The sequence below is a fragment of the Gossypium hirsutum genome, chromosome D01 (genome assembly GCF_007990345.1).
Source record: "Gossypium hirsutum isolate 1008001.06 chromosome D01, Gossypium_hirsutum_v2.1, whole genome shotgun sequence".
Taxonomy (NCBI): Eukaryota; Viridiplantae; Streptophyta; class Magnoliopsida; order Malvales; family Malvaceae; genus Gossypium; species Gossypium hirsutum.
The window spans coordinates 64,812,648-64,825,976 of NC_053437.1; the positions used below are offsets into that span (position 1 = coordinate 64,812,648).

The following is a 13,329-nucleotide window of genomic DNA, read 5'->3' on the forward strand; positions in this document are numbered from 1 at the left end:
AATAATTTTAGAGATGTAATTAAAATATGGTGGAATTACCTATTAACCACTTCCATTCATGTAATGAATATTAATAGATTTTTCATATATGTGTATAGTTTAAACAAGCAAGAGAACAAAGATTGTGTTCATACATGCTAGTATAATTCATTGGTATGGCTTTTGTTTGGAAAAAAAATGATCAATATTTTAATAATAAAATATCAATTTTACTTATAAAAAGATTTTGAACTTATACATTCCATTATGAATAGATAAATATTCTCAATACTGATACAAAATTTATACAAGTAGCCTTTCAAATATACGAGTCTTGAGAGTTGCTACAATCAATTCTCTTATTAACGTAAAATACAATATAATAATAAAGTTAAATGTAAATTGGACTATTGGAGATATGTCTTAAATGCTATTCTAATTCATTTTTCGCAATTCAAGGGATCTGATTGTTTGATCTAATATGATCCAACCTTCAAGATAAGTTGCTTCAAATTGATTGATTTTCATAGACAAAATCTTCATACTTTCACATTATCAGGATCTTTTAAAGCCTAAAAATTTTGTTTCAAAATTTGTCAACTTCACATATAAAAAGTAACAACGTATACGGTAGTGTTTGTCATAATGGCCACTACCATTATCACTTTGATAGCCACTTGAAAAACACTTGCCTCAATAATCTCCTCTCTGGGCAAGTTTTAAAATAAAATTGTTATAATAGACGTCGATAATAGTAATAGAACGACTGCAAAGAAATAAGAAATTGAAAAATAAAACACACAGATTTTACGTGGAAATTCTTTTGAGAAAAAACCACAGGCAAAGGAGGAGAAATTCACTAATGTTGAAAACTGAATGATACAAGGAGTTTCGACTACATCTATTTAAAAGTTGAAAAACACAGCTTTTGGTTTCAATATTTTACGGCCCTTGACCTCTCCCCCCCCCCAAATGCCTTTATTTTGCCACTGTATTTAGTTCGATTGGCATGACCATTGTTGTCGATGTAGGAGGACGTGGGTTCAAGTGCGCTGAAGCGTATTATCCTTCTATTTATGAGTTGGGGGGCTATGGTTTAAATAAATAAATATGATTAAAACCTATAACGAGATTGTTAAAAAAAAACCTCTATTCATTGAATTTTAAAAAACAATAAACATATATTAAAATAATTATATTTCTTAATAAATATATTTATTGTTGAAATAGCATAATCCCACATCTAAAAAAAATATAAGGTTGTGAAGTGTTTATACTATTATAAATAGAGATAATTTCTCCAATTTTAAATCATTCCAAAATTTATCATTTTCTTTACAAGACAATTTTTCTCTCTTTCTATTTGTAATTTTTCATTTGTATATTTTACAGTGAAACATATTTAGTAGTGTCCAAAAATGTAGGCATACTTTATTGAACCTCGTCGTTAAATTTTTTGTGTTCTTTATTGTTTTTATTTATCTTTCAATATTTTATAGGATACAATTGTATGATACCATTGTATTTTTAAATTATATTGTAAGAAGATTTTATCTAAGAAATTGAGTTTTAAGCGAAATCATTTTCTTAAAAATTAAATCTAATATAATTTTCTATTACAATAATTTATATTTTACCCTATTCTGACAACATTTTCCATATTCAACTCTAAAATATACGAAAATTTCATGCGTTTTTTTTACGAGTGGGGGAAAATCTAGAAAGAGAAACTGTATATTTGCTTTTGAAGCAATGGTCCGGCAGTATCTATGAGTGCCACGTACACAATAAAAAATTCCAGTGGGCCCGATAAGAAAAAAAAAATCAGAATTTTACATTCCTGTCCGGTCCTCGAAAACAACACGTTTGTAAATTGAAATAATGAAAAGAGAAAAGAAAGTTCCTCGTCTTCCTACTTGTGGTGGTGGTCGCGAGTGGCGAATCCAGGAGCTCCCAGGTGTCCGAAATGGAAATTTTTTTATTTAGATACTTTATAATTTATAAAATTTAAAATTAATAATAATAAATTATATTTTAATTCTTCAAAAATAATAATAATTTAATTTAAGTCTTTAAAAAATATAAAAATATAAATTATTAAAATTATAAAATTATATTTAAACTATCGTAAAATATATATAATTTAATTCTGTAGTTCGAGAAAAATTTTCTATCTCCGCTACTGGTGGTGATGCAAATTTTCCTTGTTAATTTGCATTACCTAAGGAAAGCTTATGCTAAGCTTAAATTTTTTTTGGATATTAATTCTAAACAAAAAAAAATCTGATTTTGTGATGACAACTTTTTTTTCTTTATTTTTATTTAGAAAAGTAACTTACAAATGAATGTTCTATTCAGGGGAGGGAAGGGCAGATAATGTGGCCTTCACCTTCAAAATGAAAAATTACTCATATAATCCTTTTAACTTGTAAGATACCACAAGTTAATATAATGATAAATTTGTACTTTAACCCTTTAAAAATAATTTATTCATTTTTAGCCCCTAAAACATCTTAGCTTCACTTTTGATTACATTTTCGGAACATTTCAACCATTTAAATTCTATAAAATATGATAAATTTCCATTATACGTCTGCTCTGTTATTTCTCACCACATGAATGAAAATATTTTCTCGGAAAATTTAAGCACCTTGATTTGCTTCCCTACCTTTTTTTTCATTGTTGCAAATTGCAAAAAATAAGCTAATCAACTTCATCACGGCGCCGAAAAATGCGTTCCAATCCTTATATAAACCTCTTCACTCCCTCTCTTCTGCTCACCATCACTAGCTAATCCTATACACATATATACGCATCTATATATTTATCTCTTCCTTCGGTTTCTTTTTTTTTTTTATTTGCAGAAAAAGAAAAAGAAAACCCTGGAATTAATGTTATAAGATGATGAATTGTCTTCAGAGTTGGCCTGAACCAGTGGTTCGAGTTCAATCTTTGTCTGAAAGTGGCATAAGAGCTATTCCAGACCGGTATATCAAGCCGCCAAGTGACAGACCCGGTTTTGAGAACCAAGAACACGTTGATATTCCCGTTGTTGATCTTAAAAACCTGTTCAGCCATGACCGTACCCTGCATGAAGAAACCCTCAAACTCATCTCCAGCGCGTGTAAAGAATGGGGTTTCTTCCAAGCGGTGAACCATGGCATTAGCCATGAGCTCATGAAGCGTACGCGCGAGGTGTGGCGTGAGTTCTTTAACTCACCGCTTGAAGTTAAACAAGAATACGCCAACGCGCCGACAACCTACGAAGGGTACGGTAGTCGGCTGGGTGTTCAGAAAGGTGCTATCCTTGATTGGAGTGATTACTTTTTTCTTCATTATTTGCCTGTTCATTTGAGGAATCCAAGCAAGTGGCCTTCACTGCCCTCATCTTGCAGGTGAGTTACAACTCCTTTTTAACTCGAATACCATTAATCATATTAAATCTGGATTAAATTTTTACTGACACTTTATTCCCAACAGCCACCGTAGACCAAAACCTCAATATGGGATTTTACTATAAGGTTACTATATACAATATTATGTACGTTAGGATGAATGGCAAAGTAATCCAGTTTTGGTCAGAATATATATATGCAGACCACCATAATTGCATGGCTGCGTCCTAAATATTTAGAGATGTTTATTTTTGACCCTTTTATTAAGGTTTATGTGATTGTCGGCCATTTTCAAAGTTTAGAAAGAACAATTCACCCTAAACATTAACTTTGTTGTTCGGCATAGTAGACTATATTTTGATGAAAAGTGAAAAGGTATATGTATTATGTAATTTTATAATATTATATGGAACCTGCAATAGCAATATTGAACTAGCCCGTTAAAATTTCGGATGCAGGGATTTGATTTCGGAATATGGTGCTGAAGTTGTAAAACTATGTGGAAGGCTTCTCAAGGCCATGTCTATTAGTCTTGGATTAAAAGAAGATTATCTACAAAATGCATTTGGTGGAGAAGATATCGGTGCTTGTTTAAGGGTCAATTTTTATCCAAAGTGTCCTCAACCTGACCTTACACTAGGCCTTTCGTCCCACTCGGATCCCGGTGGCATGACTTTGCTCCTCCCCGACCACGACATTGCTGGTCTCCAAGTTCGTAAAAATGGCAAGTGGATCACTGTGAAACCCGTCCCCAATGCTTTCATCGTTAACGTTGGAGACCAGATTCAGGTTTCATTTTCTTCTGTAAAGTTTTATAATTTAATCCCTATATTTACTATCGAGCATGGGGTTTGAATCTTGTTTATGTTTTAGGTGATGAGTAATGCGATTTACAAGAGTGTTGAACACCGTGTGATTGTGAACTCAGTGAAAGATCGAGTTTCCCTAGCTTTCTTCTGCAACCCCCAGAGTGATCTACTCATTGAACCAGCCAAGGAGCTTGTAAGTGAGGACCGACCAGCGCTATACAGTCCCATGACGTTCGATGAGTATAGGCTTTATATTAGGACCTACGGTCCACGTGGCAAAACACAAGTTGAATTTTCGGGATCTAATAGATAGCTACTAATATATATATATATGTGTGTGTGTGTATGATCATATTATATAACTGTGTGTTACTATTTGATGTTTTACGTAAGTGTTTCACAAATGGTTTTGTGTTATATTACCAAAGTTCTCATTTCTAATGCTCTTTTAGTTTAAGACATTAAATTAAAGTTGTCTCAACATTTTAAGGAAATATATTAAGCTATTAAAGGATAAATAAGAAACAAAATGATTTGAGGTTGATTGATTTTGGATTAAATTAATTTTGGTTCGTTGAATTTCAAATTATTTTGATCTAGGGTAGTTCAATTGTGCAATTTATTTGTTTTTGTATTTTCAGAACTAGTCCGGAAACTGGGTTTATTATTTCAATCGAGATAGTGTTATCCCGTCGGATTGTCATTCTACGAGTATTTTAATTTGAAGAGATTTATTACTCCAAAGAAATCTATTTCGATTTTTAATCCATGATTATTCCTGTTCCTATGAATACGAATTCAGCTTTCTTTTTCTCCCGTATATCAACATCTTCTAGAGTCTTTCTTGAACAAATTATGTCATTTCAAGTTAAAATCAAGACAATATTTCGATAAGTTGCGTGTGGAATTTTTTTTATCCCCACAAATAAATTAAAGGCGTAACAAGTATCGTATTTATTTATATATTTAATTTTCTTTTAAGTTGGACGAAATTGATTGTTTGATTTTATTTATTTTGGCGGTGGTTATGATCCCACAAGTTGATGGGTGTTGTTGAGTGTTGACAATGAATGTGAATGAGTTTCACGTTTTCCCTCATGGGTTATTAAAATTCTTTATTTATATTTTAATGTTTCCGTCACGTGGACTTATTATAAAAATACAAAACTAGCTTTAGTTGCTTAATTTACTGAAAGTTGAAAATTTGTGTAAGTTTGAATACTTTACTTTACTTACAATAATGATTTGACACACAATGTTAATGACCCACTATCATTAGTCGACAATACCTTACTTTCTTTCACTACCGATATCTCATTATATTTGATTTAATATTAATTCAATTGATATAAATATTATTATCAATATAAAAAAGATATGGGTTCGAGTCTGCTAGAGTATATTGGAAAGGAGTTATGAGTAGTTCTAGATAAGAGAGAAGTGCGAAATTTTTTTTAAGGGAATCGAAAATAAATTTTAATTTTAAAGGATTAAATCAAATTTTTATTATTTTTAAGGAGGTTAAATGTAATTTTATCTTTATTAATTTAAAGTTTTTAAATTTTTAAAATGTCCAAATGAACCGTCAACCTCTCTAGATACGTTATTTGTTCTAGATATTGTGTAAAAAAAATTGGATATTATTTTTTACATTCTATGTTAAAGTTGGGGATATAAATTATAACATAAAAAAATTAAGTCAATTATGTACCAAAAAAATAGGACCAAATTGCCCCTAGATTTTAGCCTCAGCTTTCTTCGTAGATAGGGACATGGAATTTAAGTGGGCCAGTAATTATAAATATAATAATATATGCCTTTAGTGTAGGACACAAGGAAAGTCGTAATCGTTCATCCTAACAAACTCCATTGGATGAGCCAAATAATCATAATAATAAGGGTACTAATGTAATTAAATTATTAAGTTTACGTTTTAATTATTTAATTTTAAATATTATAAAACAATTATTAAATTATTTAAAATTTTCAAATAACCATAATAATAAGGGTACTAAATCATTGGTTTATTAAATTGTTGTTTTTAAAAAAAACTTGATTAGTGAGCTTCAAGCGACAATTCAATGACTAGGATAATAGGTCAATACCCATCGATGAGTAGTAGAACATACTTTAGATCCAAACTAATTTGACGAAAAATGTTAGAAATCAAAAAAGAAAGTTATGGGATTTTGGTTCGCAAATTTGTGACATTCAAAACTATTTCATGAAAGAAAAAAACTGAACTATAAAAGTGAAAGTCATGCAATGGCGATTCCAATAGCTCGATGGCTTAAATGGAACCTTTCAAATAGTTCAATGACCATTTTGTAACTTTTTAAAGTTAAGTTACTAAAATATAAATTTACTAATAGTTTAATGACGATAGATGTAATTTTCCTAATAATAACATCAGCATTCGTATGGTAAGAAACTTAGTGCAATTTTAAGTAAAATTTTGGGCTCGAGATTTGTGGATAAAAGAAACGACAATAAGAGAGCTTTACCCCCAATTTAAAAGTTGACTACACTTGGACTCTAGATTTAGTTGTGATCCAATGTAAGAATCGGGTATAATTCGAATTTCGCCTTATGTAAATCATACGTGGAATCTGAAATTTATTATGATTAAACTCTACTATGTATAGCCGGTATAAATTGAGATATACTTCAATTTCCAATTTGATTGTAATTTGTAATGATTTATTAATAATTAGAGTTAATTGCACCAAATATTTTCAACTATAACCATCATTTTAAATTGATCCCTGAGCTTCAAAAAGATCTAATTACATCCTAAACTATCAAAATTATATCAATTAAGTCCTTCCATTATTAAAATATCTAATTTAATGGTTAGATGATCCATAAAATCTCATATAACATTGTTTAAAATGAAAATTTTAAATGAGAGAAAGTGAACAGCTAAAACTTTTGTAAAAATTTCAGAAACAAGATTTTTACTGTATCAATTTTCTTCAAAAATTCACTTTAAATTATGCTATGTAATCATTTAATGATTATAGTAACGGAAGATATAACCTCAACAATTTAAAAACGTAATTAAAACATTTAAAAGTTCAAAGAAAAATTTAAAATGAGTATCATAATTTAGAATATAATTATATTTTTTAAAAAATAAAATAAAAAGTAGGTATCCTAAAGGCAAGTTGCTTTTCCTCAACATAAATTGCCTCGTGATTGAATTCTCTATCAGATCTGCAGCAGAGCAACTCTTTTTTTAATTTCAAATCCTTTATGTTTATTTGACTGGTTGTCATATCACTATCGTACCACGTTTTTTTTAAGCTTTCTTAATGCTGTCTCCCCTCCTCTTTCTACAAATTTTGCTATTAGTCCCTATATAGTATATTGTAAGTTACCAATTTAGTCCTCCTACTCTAACTTTATCATTCTCATTCTTAGTTTTTACCCTCCAAATTTGAATCTTGACTCAAGGCATTTAAATCCTTCAAAATAATTTCCAAAATCTTATACGGAATCCACATTACAAACTCAAATATCAAGTAAAAATATATAAAATATTAAACCCAGGCTTAAAAATCTGCTCAAAGCCTAACCTATATTTTTTTGGTTCAAACTTTCATATTTCGAATGAACTTCGACCTTCAATATAACTCAAATAACATATTTAATCAATTAATTAAAATACGTGAAGTAAAGACACAACTTGAATATGACGTTAAAATAAAGGGTGCATTACCCAAAAATATTAATTTTTAACCATAGATACCAAATTCGGTCGATTTTACCAAAATTTACCGGATTAAATCAATTTTGAAAAAAAATTAAATCAATTTTGAAAAAATAGGTGCAGCTAGACACACTTTCATCTTTGACATGGTAAAATAGTTGAATGTTATCCTTGAATCACTATTTCGATTCCTCCTACTTCATCTTTCATCAAGTTATGTACTAGACGGCAATGTTATCCTACTCAATTTTTTTAACATATTAGTTCTTTGATCAGAAGGTTAGATAGTTACAATTACACCCGAAACTCAAGAATAAAAACACTAACATTTAACCATTTGGCCAAAGCTAAAAGCGCGTTCAATTGGAAGCGTTTTCCTACCATATCCACAGAAAACGCATCCAGCTGGACGCGTTTTCTCAAAATCAACCAAATCCGGTAAATTTGCAAAAACCAGCCTAATCCAGTATTTATAGTTAAAAATCAGCATTTTTGGGTAATTCACCCAAAATAAATAAACCTGATACTCCATTTTTTAACCCACCATATCCAAGTTACCCACGCAATAGAAAATAAATATTTAAAATTTGATCAACATGTTCTAACTATATTCCACTAAATAACATTCAATAACAAAATTTACAGCTAAAAAAAACTTAGATTGATACAATACAAATGCTATTAGAAGAATGATCAAATTAACCCAAAATGTTATTACCATCATTAGTTACTTGATGATGATGACGATGACGATGGGTTAGTCAAACAAAATATAGTTTTGCTAAGTGAGTATTAAACAAAATAATGACCTTAACTTTAAGAACCTGGCTAATTTCTGCAACATTAAGAACCCAGCAGAGAAAATGAAAAATATATAGAAAGTAATTCATGAACTCCCCTAGGTAATTGTTATTCAGCCCATCCCAGTTCAGCAACACTTGAATCTCATTTCCAAGAAAAAAAATAAAACATATAAAACAGAAACATAAAAGAAAAGGAAAAATGTTAACTTACACAAGTTGGCTGATTGTAGCAATTAGCAAACAAGGGGTACCACCAATTCTTAGGGAGATGCAATTAACCGCTTAATACCGGTTTTCTGCTCTGCTGTAAGCTTGGTAGGGAACTTGATGTTGAATTTGATTCTCAAATTTCCTTTCTTTGAAGGATCTTTAGGAATAGGCATTCCTTCCCCTTTTACAACTTCTTCATAGGTTGGACTGATGATATTGTTGATAGGGACAGTCAGATTCCGTCCGTCGAGTGTTGTCAGCTGTGCTGTATAACCAGTTAGAGCTTCCACCAGAGATATCTTCTGAGTTACGATAAGATCATTGCCGTCTCTCTTGAACACACTGTGAGGCTTCTCATCAATGATGAAGACAAGGTCGGAGGGAATAACCCCTCGTTGCTCATTTCCCTTCTCTGGAAAAGTTATTTTTGTGCCTTTTTTCCACCCCGGCTTAATATCAATGGTAAGAATTTCTTCCACTGTAGTAGGTCTCCTGTCCCGGGAAAAACAAAAATCAAAATGTTAAGGATGATGTAAACTATTAAACATTTCCTAAACCTACAAATACGGAGTTTCTTTGCGGGGCCACACTGCACATCAGTGTTGTTGAGGCATGCACCTAGGCATGCCTGTGCCTTGCACCTTATACAGAAAAAACACCTTAGCCCCTTCCAGGTGAGGCCCATTTGATCAGGCACACACCTTGTGTGCCTGGGCATGCTTTAATTTCTTTTGCTTTTCACTGTTTTCATTTGATACACCTTGTCTAGTACTAGAAAGCTCTATACTTCTCAATATTTGAGAATTCAACAACAAATGATGACCATAAGGAAATCATGAATATTGACCAATAAAAAAATTTGCATGTTTTGTAGATAAACTAGATCACACTTTAGAGTTTACTGTTATATATTAAGCTTTATATATTATATACAAGAACAGACTTGCAAAACTCACACATATACATATTGCGATTTACTTAACTCAGGCTATCTTTTTTGCGCCTGAGGCAATATAAGGGTGCTAGTGCCTGGAAGGCACCTTCCGCCCTCGATAACACTGCTGCACAATATGATTGATCATAGACCATAATTTGACTACTTAATATAAACAGTGCCACTTTAAAAAGGGAACGGTTAAGCTCAATTTTTTTTTGCATAAACAAATAAAATGAACACAAACAATATAACTTAAAAAATAGAATCTTCAGTAAACATCAAGAAATCTTCAAAGTTGATCACAATCATATACAAAGAAGCTTCATTATCAATCTAATCCTACTGACAGAGAAGAAAGGGTAACACTAAAACCCTTCATCTAGGAGAGAGCATCAAAATAGCAGGAAATGATCGTAACATCAAAACAGAAAATAAAATAGCAAAGTTCCTATATCACTAATGTCATTCAAATAACTGCTCGTAAGGAGAGAGAGGATTGAAATGTAAACCAAAACCATTACAAAAAGGAGAAAGAGGATTAAAAAACAAAATCATTTTGCTAAATAAGGAAGACAATTGAATACAAAGAATGAGTATACCTTGTGGTGATGAAATCTAAATCATCTTGAACATTAATACCTCAAATCAGAAAGGAAGGAATTCATATAGTCAATGTAAACTTAAGACCATAAAATCTCAATAATCACAGTATTTTCAGTTCAAAACTGTCATGCAAATATGTCATCACGTACGAAACAACCAATCATTTTAAACCATAAGCAATTTAGAACCCTATTATCCAATAAAATAGCATCATCTTCAGCAAAAAGACAAACTTAGAATATAATCATATGCTGAAACTGTTAATTCCTTCTCTTATGCCTAAAAACCATTAAGATCTACACTAACAAGTTGTATTTCAAAACTGAAATTAGATCAACACATGAATCCAGCTGAAACTTTACTATCCAGAATTCCACATAGTAAAATGAAGGCAGAAAAAACTAAGCATTACCAATTAATTAGCTTAGCAAAATAATAATGATAATAGTAATAAGAAAACAAAAAGCTATGAAAATAAAAAAAATTACCCGCTACCATCGATAACATCCCTAGAAATCTTCATCTTCTTGGTAGTCCCTTTATACAAATCTTCCAAGCTACAAGGCAATGGCCGATCAATAGGGGCACCTTTTCGAGGCATAGTGGTAGAACCCTCACCAGCACCACCCCTAAACGAGCCGAATATATCTTCACCAAACATTCCCCTAGGGAACCCAGACGCCCCTGCACGTGGCCCACCCATATCACCCATCCCAAACGGACTCGAAAACCCAAAAAACTCCGAGAAAATATCGTCAGGGTTGCGAGTATTGAACCGGAACGTCGTTGGACCACCACTGTCACCGCCTCCAAAACCTCCCGCACCTGGAGGCGGCATCTGGCCTTTTAATCCTTCTTCTCCGTATTGATCATAAACCGCCCGTTTTTGGGGATCACTCAGAACCTAAAATTAATCGGAAAAGAGGAGCATGCATTTTTGTTTTTAAAAAGAACATATTAAATTTTAATAAAAAAAGGACAAAATAACAAAAAAAATTACATCATAAGCTTCAGAGATTTGCTTAAATTTCGCTTCAGCATCTTTCTTGTTGTTAGGGTTCTTATCAGGATGCCACTTCATGGCTAGTTTACGATACGCTTTCTTCAAATCTTCATCTTTTGCATTGCGGTCGACCTGAAGAATCTTGTAATAATCAACGCCCATTCTTCAATTTGCCCCCGTTTTTGGCTGCTTCTGCTTGGGGATTTTGTTCTTTTTTTTCCAATTTTTTCTTAATACTACAAACTTTTTCAGCTCCGATCTGAGTCTTCGACCAAAGATAAAATTGCTGAATCGGTCGAGTTAGGCTGAGTTCATTATATACCAAGGAGAGTTATGGGTTAAATTAACGGGCTTAGGCCCAAACTTTTTTTTATATTTTTATGGCCTAATACTGTCTCCGGTCCCTGTAGTCTTTAGACTTTTGAAATTTAGTACTCCTGCTTTTAATTTCAGTTACACCAAAGGTCACCAAACTATTAGTAAAATTAAGTTTTGGTCACCCAACTTCAAAAAATTACAAAATGGTCATTTGATTATTCGAAAATTTTCATTTAAGTCACTAAACTAAACTGATAAGTTTTTAAAAAAAGTTTAATTAGCTAGCTTTAAGCGATGATTCAGTGATCATTACAATGGATCAGTGCCCATCGACAAGTAGAAGAACATACCTTAGCTCCAAGTTAATTTGACAGTCAATATCAAATATCGAAAAAAAAAGTTGTTTAAATTTTGGTTCATAAATTCATGACGTTCAAAGTTGTTTCATGAAAAAAAAAAGAACCGTAGAAAAGGAGGGAATGGGTGCTTTCGATTGGTGTAGGTGGTGCGGAAATAGAAGGCAGAAATTTTAACATCTCATTAACTTAAATGAAAACTTTTGAATGGTTCAATAAGCATATCGTAACTTTTTAAAATTTTGTAACCAAATCGTAAATTTATTAATAATTTAATAATCTTAGATGTAATCTATCGTTTTTTTAATTTGATATTCGAAATAACTTTAAACTTTTCCTCTTAGCTCTGAATATTAGAATGCCACATATTGAAAGTTAAGTTGAATAGATTTTTAGTTTTCTGATAGATTTAAAGGTTCGTTGCTTCCCTGTGTAGCAAAGGAATTTTGTGAAAAAAGTGAAGCTAAGCATGCTGTGGTCACTTTGTTTGCCAATTTCATTTTATATTATGTAAGTTAGTATCGAAAACTGTGAAAGATTCAATAGAAGAGGAAGGAAAGAAATGAGCTGAGAGATAACTAGGTTCCCGTTGGATTGTTTGTGACTTGTGATTGCATAGTCATCGATTTTTGCATTAAGGTCAGGACACAAGTTTGAGTTAATCTTAGATTTAGATAAATCTGAATAAATTTTAAAATTTTAAAACTATTTTGGATTCAAACAATTTCAGGGTTTAAATATAAATCATTTGAAAATGATCATGATTGGATATCGAATTTCTTTTTAATTGAATCATTTTAATTGATTTATTATTATTATTTTGAAGTTTGAATTTAGACTAATCAAATCCGATTTTGGGTTTAGAACAAAATTGAAAACATCATTTGTGATGAAATCAAATCTAAAGTTGACACCATATCTAGAGTTTGGCAACCCTTTCCCTCCTAAAAATTGGCCAAAAATTAAATGGTTGCTATTAGACAAAGGAAATTCTAGTGAAATGCAACCTGAGGTAAATCTACCGGACATAAAGCTAACATGCATGTGCTCTATCGATAGTGTTGAACTTTTCCTTCAAGTGATCAAATCCAAGCAAAATCGAAATAAATAAGTATGGTTAAAATATACCATAAGTCGTATTTTTATTTTTCTAAGAATTTAGTTTCTCTACTTTTGAAATTTCAAAATTCAAGTCTAACGATTA

The 13,329-nt window shown here is 31.4% G+C and overlaps 2 protein-coding genes across 2 annotated transcripts; one reads left to right on the forward strand and one right to left on the reverse strand.

Annotated features, from left to right (window-relative positions):
* The first annotated feature begins 2,573 nt into the window (after nucleotides 1-2,573).
* LOC107891554 (probable 2-oxoglutarate-dependent dioxygenase At5g05600) lies at nucleotides 2,574-4,600 on the forward strand. The gene is made up of 3 exons (XM_016816394.2): nucleotides 2,574-3,374; nucleotides 3,833-4,163; nucleotides 4,248-4,600. Exons 1-3 carry the CDS (start codon nucleotides 2,881-2,883, stop codon nucleotides 4,494-4,496), a joined length of 1,074 nt encoding a protein of 357 aa, XP_016671883.1. The 5' UTR covers nucleotides 2,574-2,880; the 3' UTR covers nucleotides 4,497-4,600.
* Nucleotides 4,601-8,780: 4,180 nt separating this feature from the next.
* LOC107891553 (dnaJ homolog subfamily B member 13) lies at nucleotides 8,781-11,753 on the reverse strand. The gene is made up of 3 exons (XM_016816393.2): nucleotides 11,449-11,753; nucleotides 10,937-11,352; nucleotides 8,781-9,400 (listed from the first exon to the last, which is right to left on the reverse strand). The coding sequence occupies exons 1-3, from the start codon at nucleotides 11,611-11,613 to the stop codon at nucleotides 8,959-8,961; spliced, it is 1,023 nt and encodes a 340-aa protein (XP_016671882.1). The 5' UTR covers nucleotides 11,614-11,753; the 3' UTR covers nucleotides 8,781-8,958.
* Nucleotides 11,754-13,329: the final 1,576 nt, after the last annotated feature.